The 13,660-nt window shown below is 40.9% G+C and overlaps 1 protein-coding gene across 7 annotated transcripts in view; it reads right to left on the minus strand.

Annotated features, from left to right (window-relative positions):
- AFF2 (AF4/FMR2 family member 2) overlaps positions 1 to 13,660 on the minus strand; it is a 336,350-nt gene that overhangs the window by 38,973 nt on the left and 283,717 nt on the right. For 4 of the 7 annotated variants that reach the window (XM_048318421.1, XM_048318423.1, XM_048318420.1 and 1 more), the window contains exons 10-11: positions 2,273 to 2,489; positions 737 to 1,756 (exon numbers count right to left, since the gene is read on the minus strand). In XM_048318421.1, coding sequence (XP_048174378.1) covers positions 737 to 1,756; positions 2,273 to 2,489 — 1,237 coding nt within the window. The remainder of the gene's footprint in view (positions 1 to 736; positions 1,757 to 2,272; positions 2,490 to 13,660) is intronic. The other 3 variants (XM_048318425.1, XM_048318424.1, XM_048318426.1) reach the window with 2 other exon arrangements.

The raw sequence follows: 13,660 nt of genomic DNA on the forward strand, positions 1-13,660 counted from the left end.
AAACTGACTACAAAAATTCATTTAGGACATAAAACTTCAGTTTCTTTTCTGAAAACACATTTAGTTTGAAGTGCAATGTCATATCCCACAAGATGGGGTACCCTTGGGCATAAATAACATAAAACACATGATAAAACATAATGCCTTCAGTCAAAATATATTTGCTTTTTCAGGTAGCTGTGTAGAGAAAGCAGCTAGTTAAGTAAATTATATTTCTATGAATCACATTTGTTTTTACCACAAAACAATATAAAAACTAAATTCACCAGGAGCATAAGCAAGCACCATTCCATTGACTTTGATGAAGCTTGTTTAAACCAGCAGTGAAAATGCCTGAATTCTGCAGACAATAAACTCCTCCCTTCCAAACAGAAGTCACATTTTCTGAGTATGGCTGAAACTGTACCAATATGAAATCACCACTTTCTGCAGATTACAGAGCACTGGAAACTAACAGGCGAGTGAGCAAATACAGTGAAAAAGCTTGTAAGACAAATCTCAAAAAATACATTGTTTATTGATTTTGTCAGCTGGGGTTTGCTTTTTACTAGTTTCTGATGTTAATTTGGAGTGCACTTGTAAATGTCTGTCCTTTGTAAAACCAATAAAGCCTCAGTGCTGTGATGCCTCCCCATAGCCCAGCTGCAGGTGCAGTGACGAATCACTGCCTGTGGTCCTGACTTCCAGGGTGCACAGAAACTCAAGTGTTTTCCTTTAAACAATGAAAGTGACTTACCTTGTGTTTCCTTTTGGATTTTGTGGAGGGTTTTTCAGCTGCTGGGGTAGGGGACTCTCGAGATGGTCGCCTGTGTTTCACATTTGCCTCTCTTGGTTCGCTTTTCACAGACGTGGTCTCAAAAGTTTCCTGTCCAGGTATCCTAGAGAGTAAACTAAGGTCTATTTTCACCCACAGAGATTTGAGTTCTTCATATTCTCTCAGTGGGGACAGAAGTTCATTTTGTACAATTGGGATAGGAGAAAAGAGCTGCTCCTCCAGGTCATTGCTGGTCTGGTCGATGGATGTGTTGCTGCCATTGCTCGTTAAGCTACTTACGCTGAGGATGTTACTGCCAGAGTCCTTCACTTTGACACCAGTGCCAGACCCAGTGCAGGCTGGCAGCACCTTCGCCTGCAAGCTCTCCTCCTGGTCTGTGTTTGAGTCAGAAGTAGATGAATCCGTTTCAATGAATTCCCGGGACTTTGGGACAATTTTGCTGGGGCCTCTGTACTTTTTCTTCTCTGAAGTGAGACCTGTGCTAGTTCGTGGTTCTTTCCTTGGAGCTGTCTTCCCAACTGCTGCTTTAGTTCGAACCTTTGGCTGCTCGGGGGGTTCCTGTGTGTCTTTTTCTTTGGGAGTGTTGCTGGTATTATTTGGTTTGGGCCAGTTATACTCTTCTACACTGGAAGTCCTTTCTACCTTTTTGGGTTGCTTTTTCCCAGTAGTCCTTTGTGAAGCTGGCTCATTATGAGCTGGTGACTTCTGCTTGGAGCTTTTTGCCTCTGGGGTTTTCTGGGCAACCCGTGGTTTGGCTTTCTCTCGGATGGGACTAAGGATCGCCCGGTCTTTGGAATCGCTCGGGGGCAGGCTGCTGTTGAGCTTCCCTTTGTTTGGCCCTTCGGCCTGCTGGTTGCTCTGGGCCTGGGAGCTGCTCTCGCTGTGAGGCTCATTTTGATTGTTGATGATGGTCTTGTTGTGGGGGTTCACCTTATTTAGCCATTTATCCAGCTGCCATTTGTTTGTTGAGGGGGGTTCGGGCTGCAGATTGAAGGATGACAAGGAACAAATCTCAGACAGAAGCAGTGCTTTTCCCTTTAAAAGAGAACTTTTTTAATGTACCCTTTTATTTCAGTCAACTAGTGGTGACTGCTAGTTTTATGGGAGTATTTATGGAGTATTTATGGTTAATTAGGCTTCCTTATCTGGTTTACAATATGGCCCTGGAGAAATTTAATACAACTAAAAAGTTTAGCTAGTCCCTGAAGACATAGTTTTGTCACGTTGCCTTTCCTTAGTCCCAGCTGAATACTGTGTCAATAAAATCTTCTCTAGCTACTGGCAAAAATCTAAATATTTCTTTAAAGCAATTCAAATGCAGGCCAGAAAGATTCTTCCAAAACCTAGAATGAGTATGTGGGCCACACATGTGAAACAGCAAAGGGAAAAGAAGTCAACAGCATCAAACAGCACAGAACTCCAACATCCCCCTAAGAGGGAGCGGGACTTTGCTCCCCTCCACGCCTCCCCCTCTGGGGAGAGCTGCGATGGCCGTACCTCTGGCGTGGCACTGCGCGACTCCTCGTTGCACTCGCTGTCGCTGGAGCTGCTCTCGCTGTTGGAGTCGGACTCAGAGCTGCTCTCGGACTCGCTGGAGCTGCCGGAGCCGCCGCTGGAATGGGCCAAGCCGGTGGCGTGTGCCGCTGGCACGGGCAGGCTGCTGTGGGGACAAGAGCCTCTCTTAGGGTGCTCCTGGCTTTTTGCAAGTGTTGCCCTGGGGGAAACCACCCAGTGAACCCCGTTCACACCGAATGTCCTCAGCGTCACCTCCCTCTCCTGCAGTGCAGACCCATGAGAGCTCCAGGGGCTGTGCCACCATGGAGTCACCAGAGGAGCTGGTTGGGTTTGTGACTCATGGGACACATTGATTATGTTAATAACATTACCATCATCATCACCCTCCAGTAAGAAACACTTCAGTGTCACAAGCCTGAGCTTATTAGGCCAATGATTGCAAAAACTAACAATCACACTTAAATAATTCAATAATGGAATCATGGTTTCTTCATTTTTTGCCAGTTCATTTATAATTTATGACCAAAGGAAGGACATCAGGCAACTAATATTGGACAGGACATTTTAAAAATTAATTTTAATGAATACTTTTACACTGCAGTGTACAAAAACTACGTACTTTTGACAAGCCTCCAGGGAGTGCCCAAGAATTTTTTATTTATCGCTTTTTTCTCTCTCATATTTATGATAATGCAGTGAGAAAATAGCATTCATGCTGAAAATAAGCCTCTCTGTGAAACCTATTTTTCTGCATGTTCAACTGTCCTCCAAGATGTATTTGTTAGCAGTGTGCCGAGTGTCATTGTTTTTCTTCAGCATTTGTTTCTAATCCGAGGTCAGATGACCCCAGCTTTTAGCACTACAGAATTCTGCCAGTCTGAGTCTTTATAAACTCATCTTTAATTTCAACTTTTTTGTCAGGGAGATAACCATAAGGTTTTATGTCTCCTCAGCTGATCTATACAGGGACTTTTTGATGATTGATTTTAAATTTGTGAAGCTGACAAAGCAAAGTGTTTGAAAATTGACACCATTTGCTAGTACACCTTTATGGATATTCAATACTTCACCTTAATATATCATACACTGTGTGTGTCCCATACTGAGTGATCCATAGATGCCTACAAGATATAATACAGCTTTGCCTCTGTTTCTATCTGCTTTTCTATTTTCTCCAAGAAGGATTCGACTAAGCCAAGTACACGCCTTCCTTCCCTTTTCAAACCAAGATGCTCTGTGCATCAAGATGCCCTCTTAAAAAACCACAGTAACCAAGAAACTGGAAAAGCCAGGAAAAAAAGAAAAAAACTGGAAAAGCCAGAACAAACTGATGTGTGACCCTGCTCTGCTAGAATCTTTACAAGCATTGCCATTGGCTTCTGTGACAATAATAGATGGACTTTAATTTTCTTCTTACACTAAGCTACTTTCTCTCCCTCCTTGTTGGTAAAACCTATCGCTTACACCGCGGTTGGTAACAAAACTGTCTCTTTGAGCCTTGCAATGGCCCTGCAGTGCCCATTGACAAAACAGCTTGGTGCTTTAGGGTGCATTAATGAAACAAAATTACTCACTTGGGTAATTGCTACAGATCACTAACTTTGTTGCTCATTAAGTCCATACACTTTTTTATTTTTTTTTAATTCTTCTAGAGGCTCCTTACTCAACTGACTCAAGTAGAGCTCCTCAGAAAATTTCAACTGGAAGTAAAAGGCAATTCAAAGAACAGATGATGAAAACATATAGGCATTTCCAAAAGTATTACGGGAAACTAACCACTGCTGAATTAAAATGGATCTTACATTTTGTATTTAATGTAATTATTTTTGAAAACCATTTGTGCACTTGTATTTCTTCCTTTACCCCTCCTTTTCAGTGAAGCTCGAGAAAGTGCAAGAAAACACATTTTTCATGCAATTTTTTTAACAGTAAACAAGGAAACAGAAAAGTGGAGAAATGTTTTTGTAAGGGTGTTTGCCTTTCACATCAGTATCTTGTAATTTTGGTCTTGTATTTTCTACTTGGAAAACTAATAATAGATGAAAACTGAGCTTTTCTATTTCATTGCAAATATTTCCAAGAAGAATAGAATAAAATAGAAAATACCACAAGGATACCCAAACTGAGGAGACAGACATGGGAATTCCATTCTATAATGCCAGAATGAAGCACCAGCCTTGAAAAAAAGTGTTATTTATGGAATTATCAGAAGACTGAAGTTTTAATTTAAAAATGACTTCTCCCCTAAATCTGAGAGCTTCTCTGCAGTGGTTTGTGCCCAGGCGACCTCCACACAGAGGGGTGTGTGTGGGGCTGCTCACACATCTGTGCACATCTGCCTAAGGACATGCTCTGCTCTCAGGGCTGGCACGTCTGCTCTCATTAGGACAACTGATGTAAAGAATAACACCTCTTATATTAGATCAAAGAAGGGAAAGGCAGTGCCCCAGCCAGACCTTTCCAGCCTTTAAACACAACCTACCTCTCAGCACGCTGGGACTAACATTGTAGCTGGGATGTGCTCACAAAACAACAGGAGTTGTTCTGGAGCAGACTGCAACTGTCTGACAAAGAACTCAAAGGGCAGAATAAAACCATGGAAATAGATAGCAGCTCCAATCTGGCCTTATTTTCTTTCTTTCTGCACACCAGCCTCAGAAAAAGCTACCGTGTGCCGAACATTACTGAGTAACACAGCTCAGCAAGCATGCAGGAACCAGACAGGCTCAAAATAATGTTTTTCATACAAAATACAATGAGGTCATATTTGTCTTTCATCTGGGATAATAAAATTATGCCTTGGCTACACTGGGCAGTTTCATGCTGAAGGCATCATTGCTGATCCTCATTACTAAAGTAGAAGCATTCATTTTCATGATGTGCTTTGGGTTGAGAGCAACTGTGTATGCTTTGCAAAACAATTAGATAAGACCCAAAATGCCTTTCTTAGCATCTCACCATACTAAAGACAGATCCTTGTACATAGATACAAGCACAATCAACTTCTTACAAAGCAGTTCAGCAGAGAAGAAAAAAAGTACACATACATTTCACAAATAAGTGCATGAAAAAGAAATCTTTGCTTCCAATAAAATGAGTTTAGTAGATATTCTGGATTGCCTTTTGTGATTTTTTTTCCTTAAATAAAATGCATCTCTTAGTTCAAAAATACTTGGTTTGAACTCTTTCCAGAGATTTCTGCAGATTTAAAGTTCAATCATGTTTTGAAAGATGTTGGGCTAGATTCTGCAATTCAAGCAGCTGTTATACAAATAAACTGGGCTTCCTCACATAGGTACTGGGGGTTGCCTCTTGAAGAGACTTTCAAAGCAAGTTTTGTTATGTTGCTAAGATCCAGACAAGGAATGCCAGTCCAGACAAGGTTTAAAACGGGTTTAAAGCATTTTATCATCAGACACAAGTCCTCAAAGTGACTAAAGGGGGCAGGAAGGACTGATATTTGAAACTATTGAATTTTTATTTCCCAGCAGGAGATGAGCACTCATATTGTTCCTCAGTGTTTGAGTGGACAATGTTTTTATTTCATGTGAACTGGAAAAAAAAAATTAATAAAAACAATGCTGCACAATGGAACACAGCATTGTTTGGGTAAATAACACTTAGAAGAAAGCCAGTTCATTATTATCACTTGAGATTGGAGGCCCCTACTGAGACCAGTGACCTGCTGTGCTGGATCTGTGTAAATACATGATGAGGCACAGTCCTTGGGCCAAAGAGCTCGCAAGGCAAACACACAAAGCAAACAGCCGAGGTATTAGAGTCATCCTCATACTCAGTGTGGGCCTGTCACATTCTCCAAGTGCAAGGCCTCTCTGCAGTTAATAGAAACATCAGCTTTGCCCTCCTTTTAGGTTTGTTCTCCTCATTTTCCAAGCCCTGTGCTCAGCACTTGAGCTGAGTCCTGCAGGGCAGTCAGACGAGCTCTGCCCTGACCCAGAGCAGAGATGTGCAATGGCTCGGCAGGGAGACCCCCGGGACTCAGGCCAGACGGGTCAGTGCCTGCTCACCCCTGTCCCGAGGAGCTCCTCCTGTGCTGTGGAGATGAGAGCCCTGGAGTGACACCCACACTGCAGGGGGAAGGGGAACGAGGCCTCTGTCCCTTGCAAAGGTCACCATGATGATGTCTCCAGCTGCCTGCAGACTGGTAAGCTGGGATCCTTTCTGACAGAGGAGACCTGCACATCTGGAAGCAATCTGGAAGAAAGCTCTTCTGCAGCACCTTCACCCATCTCCCTTCTTGTGCTTTCACAGAGCAAGCGTTTCCCTTGTCCCTGATGATTGTGCACAGCATGGCCACAAAGTATGAGACAAAAAATGCCTTGAAGGAGGGGACAAACACCAGTACCACCAGTACCACCAGTACCTGGAGTAGTTTTCAGCTCTTGCTGAGCTCAAACTTCACTACAGAGCAGCTGAGACTTGCAGGTGTGTGGCTGCTGATGGCTCCTGGTGAGGAGCTGCACTGACCTCATCACATACCAACCATCTTTCTCTCACTGCAGTTCACTCGTACAGGTGATCTGCCCAAATTCAAATGTCAGCCTGAAGCTCGTCTGTTTTTCAAGTCATGGGTTGTTTTTCCAAAGCCAATTAAAGCAGACATAGAATTATTATGTGTCTGGATCATTATGCTGCATAGAGAACCAAAGGCCTGATACATGGCTTACGCTTTTTTTGTTCTTGTTGTCATCTAGACCATTATATTGTTTTCAACATATAATTTACTCTACTGTTGTTATAAATGATCTTCAAAATTAAACCTGCTAGCTACAACAAAGATAATGTGAAATACTCAAGCTCATTAACCTCTAATAAGAAAAATAATAAACTTTTAACCTTGTAAATACAGATGTAAAAAAAAAAAAAAAAAAGGTATAATTCAGACTACCGCAGTAAAACTCATCAAGGAACAAAACTTCCTAACAAGTCCTTAGCTATCTCCCTGAACCTTCTCCCAATTAGAAGTAGTCATATTAATTGCTGTGAAGAGAATCTGGCAAATAGATGCTGCTCTCCAACAATAGGTTTATTCATTCCAACCCCTCCTTTTTAGGGTAACGATGAATTGGCCACTTGTTCCACTGCTCTACTCAGAAATCAAAATGTAAACTTAGAGAAAGCAGAGTGTTGCTGGGCAGTGGGAAATTGTAGATGGGAAGTGACCAGTGAGTCAACAGTACATCCACGCTGGTAATGTATTTCCATTAGAAGCAGCACTCTACAAAGGCTGCTTTACTGCACAAGCCTATATTTAGGGAAAATTCAACCAATGAAATCTGGAAAGGGCAAGGTCTATGCCGGAAAACTGACTACAGGCTTGACAGAGTGCCTGATCTTCCTGTTGAGGCACTGGATTGGGACTGAGATGAATTTTGCTTTGTGTCTGAGAAGAAAATATGTCTGTGCATCAGTTCCTGCTGAGTAAAAGAGAGGCTATGTGGCCTATCCTTAATCTGGCTTGCCTATTTAAAATGCAGATTCCTGAGAACAAAGAGTCTGATTACAAAGGGCACTGAAAATTGGGCGCCCAGCTCTGATCAAGACTTTTGTGCACTCAACCACACTGCAGCATCTACCAGAGCAGACAGCACTTGCTCTTGTTTGCATACTGTTGTAGTTCCACTCCCTACATTTTATTTGAAGAGACAGAAGAACAAACCCTCTCAAGCTGTTTAGAAGCCAGCCCTATCTCTCCTTTGGATCTGTTTCTACAGAAAACCTGCAAACCTGATGGGCATTACTTGGGAGTTACTGGACTCACTGAATTCTGCATAAAAAAGGCTGTTTCATTATTCTAGCAGATAATAATAGAGCAGCACCTAGCAGATTAATATTTAGTGTCAGAATTTAATACCATAACTGTTCAATAACGAAGTTTTATTTCTCTTCTATTCTTACACCATTATCAGGAAGTAATATTCTCTTCTAATTTGAAAGTGAGCTGCCATTTTTTTTATAATGAATTGTTCATATCTTTATCTTCAAACTTATATACGACTGCCATTAGATTGCTTTTTAAAGAAAAGGATTGCTCTGGATGATTTGTTCACTGCCTTTCCACTGGTTAGTATTAAATTATTTAACATCAGGCTGGTAGAATTCAAATCTAAACTTTCAAAGATTGGGTTGACACAGGAACTGAAAACCTGTATCAAGGCTTTTAAAATATTAATCAGTACCCAGGTCAATGAAATGAAATAAGGTGTGGAAATTGTTGCTTCAGCTAACATTAGCACGTGTAGTAAGATATCACTTATGATGGCTCTCTCATGTCAAAACACATGGAAAGGGAAAATGTCTCTAATATGTTATTCACGATGTGGCAGCTGATCTGCCTGTATCAATGCTGAGCACTGTAATGCAAGTAGCAGTTCTGATTTATTTTGAGGGGGAGGGTAATTTACAAGCTGTTGTATGTAAAAAGCCACAGTCTCATTTTACTGTGTTTAAAAGTAACTGTTTTAATCAAAGACTGTTTATAACAAGGTTGATAGAGTTACTGAAACAGATTTTTTTCATATACATATAACCCTTTTATACTTCCAGCTTTAAAGACCATAAAAAAGGATAGTAAAGATGAAAGAAATAAAAAGAATGACAGAGCTAACTCCTATGAGCCACAATCTATGTCAAAGCAGAACTAAAGTGATTGACAGCTTGCATTAGTAATGAATAGAGTGGGGAAAAGCTGCCAAGAATCCGTAACAAGGTCAAAGCCTTCCAATAAAGAATTACATTAGCCACAAATCCTAGGTGGAACTGTGTATATACATCTGCAATGTGACTTTAACCATGGCACTGTTTCTCCTGTCCTATTCTGACTCTTTTCTAGGTTTTATTCCTGGTCTTCAGTAAGTTCTGACTCCATCACACCTGCGATAAAGAACAGGTGTAACATACCAAACTATGACATTATAAAAAACAAACAGAAGAGGAGGAATTTTAATGCCACATCTCTAATGGTGCACATAAAAAACTTTCTGAACTATTGGTATGGTAATCACTCTCCTTCCAATATCACAGCGCTGTTATACACACTTGATGTGGAAGAGAAGGGGATTTTGCATATTAAAAGCAATATTGTATCCATGATTCGTGCATGCATCACTCCACTCACCTCAGAGTTTAGAAACAATTTTGTGAGCACGATATTATTCAGGGAATGCAATGTATGTAGGCTTTTTGATGTACAATATTTTCGTGAATAGATTCAAGTGTCAGAGAGCATTATTTGTAGTGTGCCCTGATGTGCTACTGTTTGCCTGGCATCTGGAAGAACAAGAATACTCTCTCTTCCTGTGAGACTCCAAAGGGTCTCATTTGATGTAAATGGAACCACTTTATTATATCAATATTGCCCCACTGAATCAAGCTAGATATGAGGATTGATACACAGGAACTTCTTTATTTTCCGCAAAGGAAATCCTGGAATACTGCATCTTTCAGTACACTTTGTGAATCTTCTGTGGAAGTGTAGAAGCACATATTTGTCCCTCTACTGTTCACAATTTCAAGTTAACATAAAATGGTTTTTAATGAGTCAGTTATTTACACTTTGATTTTCTTTACTACAGCAGAAAGTCCAAGTGTGGTCACGATAAAAACCATCCAAAGAGAACCTCTAAAAGCAAAGTGTTGTGTTTTTTTCTCATTCATGTATGGCAGAAACTTGGGCACGTAACATTCTAAAAGAATTACCCTTCTCATTTTAACTCAGTTCTGCTTCAGTTCTAACTGAAAACAGAATACAGCTTGCAGAGCCCAGTGGGAAGAGAACTGTGGGCTATGGCACCAAATCACACTGGTGCAGATGAATCCACACGACACCTCCAACTCTTCAACATTTCCAGTCTCATCTGTTATCTGAGGAAAGCTAATTTTACTATGCTGAGCAACCAAGGAGTAAGAAAACATTAGAAAGTAGGAGGGTTTTTTCTTTCCCCATGTAAAACAACTCCTCTGAGCTTGAAAAGGTGCCAAAAGGCATATCCTGATCTTCCAGATCTTTACAGCACACATGCAGTCATTTACACCTGCGCACTGAACAAGTGTCCTACATGAGCTCACAAAACCATTGGAGGGTCTCCTCTCTAGGGGAATCCCTTGGGAGCAGACCAGCAATACAACCAGTTTCAGACCAGAGCAAAGGGGAGGAATTGGGAACACAAGCAAGAGGAGGAAAAAAAGCCTGTTGCAGGATGTTAATGCTGTCCTTATTTAGAAAAGACCCAAGATTGCTCCAACTGTGATTATTGTCAGGAGCACGATGAGTAGAACAAGCAATACAGAAAGGGGCAGAGATAAAAACTGAGTACAATCAGAACAAATTGGGTAATATTCTACTCAATGAGCTTCAGCTGCTCACAAACTGGTAGCAATCTCCATGCATTATGCACTGTAGAAAGCATGAAACAGCAGGATTGGTGCTACAGGCATGGGTGGCTCATAGGCATGTACTCAAATGACTAAGGCACAAATAATCCACCTCTGTGGAGATGACTGCTGCACCTTTGTAAAGAGAGACAGCCCCGTGGTTACAGAACCAGTCCCACACTTCAGAATACTGGTTCAATTCCTGTGTCTCCCTGGGATTCAATGGGCAAAATAATTGAATTCCTGGCACTTTGCCCTGTTATTAATACATACAGTATTGTGAGACTCCAAGCATATTTACGTTCATCAGATTGAATTTGTAATAACAGGGACCACAGAAGTACACAGGCACTCATGAAAACCACAAGTAGACACTTCGTTTCACTGCTACTGCCATAACAGTAAAAAGGAATCATCATTATTAATAATGGGCAATTACTCTGAAATAGTTTTTGAAGAAGTATTCCTAAAGGCACATGATGAATTTATGGCACACCACCAGAGCCTTTCATGGATATAAAGATGTACTTCAGCACACGACTTGTTTTTTGAACAAGGAGAAAGCTGTCTAGTAAAATATTAATAAAGCTGAATGCTGAAACATAGGTATCTTCCTTAAAATTCATTGTAAAATGGGGTAAAAGTCTCCATTTGCAGTGAAAATCTTAACCTTTTGTATATTTCTGTTTAATATGATCTCCTTTTAATGCTGCTGATTTTAGCCAGTTACATAATACTTTGCTTTATAGACTTAAAATGGTATCAAAGCTACTTAGGATTAAATATCATCTTGAAGGATGTTATGTTAAGAACAGAGCTAAATCTTTAAGCAGCATCCACCCTTAATTATGACATACATAGGTATTAAGAAAAAAAAGGTGCTTCTCTGAGTGATAAATGGACCTGAAAATCCTTCACAACATTCACTATAAATCACAAAAGACCATTAATAAACAGTCAGAAAAAAAATGACAGTTGCTACAAGTATCTGCTCTCATACTTTGCCTAATACTATCACTGTCATGTTTAAACCTGACATCTTAAATCTTTGACATGAAAACCCTTTAAGTCAAAAGGCTCATCTATTTTAAACAGAATTTTCTATGCTTGTTATTTTGAATGACAGCAAAAGGAAACAGAGAATCTTTAATTCTGTAACCTTATCTGGCTGAAAATCTTTCCTTTCCACCTTTTACATCAATCCCAAAATAAAAGGAAGTTCCTAATAGCTTCTGCACTTTCTTGCTGGGATCTTGTGGGCAAACAGAGCTTCATGTCTGCCAGAGGGAGCTGGTGGTGCTCAGCACCACTTGACTCTGCGGAAGCCAAGCCAAAACAGTGCAAACACAGGGACTGCACTGCCTGTGTGCAGGATGAGGACAAGTTTGAAGCCAGCTTTCATTTAGACAGGAAAGAGCAACTGGGACTGCCAGAATTAACACTGGATGTCTTCCTGAAGTGTCACACTGCCTTCTTTCTTAACCCAGGCTGAGAAACTGGGATGCCTGACAGGGGCACTTAACATCTGCCTGGGAGTGTGCAAACATTGTATTCCCCAAGAGGGCTTCAGGAAAAGTGTGACCATAATCCTGAGCATAAAGTGGGTTTTGTCAAGGGAGTGCTGAAAAACATGACCTTTCAATATGGACAAAATTATTTAGATCTTTAGGATTAGTTATATTATTATTTCTTAAAAACCTTCCACCTAAGATGCTTTCTTTCTGGACATTTATGTTCCTGAGTGACCAGAAATGGACTTTTCAACATTACCGCCACCCATTTTCCCCAGACTCAGGAAGGGTTATTGTATCAGCAATGATTTGGTGAAGCTCTGCCAACAAGCAAAGGTCAGGAAAACCCAAACCCCTCATGGATACAGAGGTAAATAGGCAAAGTTCGATCACTCTTGCACTTTCTATTATTTTCTACTTGATAAGCATTCCTTTAGTAAGGTGCAAATGTGCTCTTCACACATCTCCCTAGACAGCCCCAACCTCTTAATGTTCTAGTGTGGCATGGAGGTTACTGATTACATGAAACTCTTTTGCTCATTAATTACAAAAATCAGTAGCGAGATGTCACTCTACCAACAGGGAAGTGGAGAAGTAGTGATTTATTTTACACTTAAAAAATACCCCACCCTCTAGAATTTCACCTGCACTATTTGGGATATCACAGACAATAAAGCTACATTAACGAAGGACAGTGCTCCAAAGTCAGCCCCTACAGCAGGTTGTAACATAAATGGTCCAAGGTTGAGCACAACCAATTGCTTCAACAGCAAGGTCTAAGGTGAACATCATCAATGCTTGCATCCCTGAAGAAACGCAGGGACAGACACAGACACTCTAGCCCAGGGCTAAAAAGCTCACCCTGAATTTCAGATCAGTACTAAGTTGGATCTTGCCCAGTAATAACACTGTTTGGCTGATCCCTCTTTTTTTGCACAGCAAAATCTACAAGGCCAGTCAGTAAATTCAGATGATGCCTTCAAAATACGGGAGCAGTTCAGCGCCTATTCACTACTCCGTTTCCTCCTTTGCTTTTTAAGTGAAGCAACGTCCCTCAATGTTTTTATAAGTGATTTGTGCAGAGAATGCTGAGAGAAAGCATAGTGTGGCAGCATGTTCCTCCCACCACAGTCAGGCTGGATTCCTGCACCAACACACTGTCAATGGAGTTTGACATGGGCAAAGTTTTGAAGCTGAAAGCTCTACTTGCGAGTTTTGAAGTGGAGAGGCTGTTATTTTTGAATCTGAATTCATACAACATCGCTTAACGTCTAGGCTACAGATGGACTCAGGATCCCACACTTGGCTCCTGAGTGTAGATAACTCACACTGCATATCTGGGGTTTGGGTTCAAGCCCATCTTGAATGTAAGTTTAGAATGAAAGAAATACATGCAAATAGCAGGCAAATTATAAGGCACTGCCAGCTGTTTTCTTCCACTTACAAGGCTGTTTCTGAGAAAGCA

This window comes from Corvus hawaiiensis, chromosome 14 (genome assembly GCF_020740725.1).
Source record: "Corvus hawaiiensis isolate bCorHaw1 chromosome 14, bCorHaw1.pri.cur, whole genome shotgun sequence".
Taxonomy (NCBI): domain Eukaryota; kingdom Metazoa; phylum Chordata; class Aves; order Passeriformes; family Corvidae; genus Corvus; species Corvus hawaiiensis.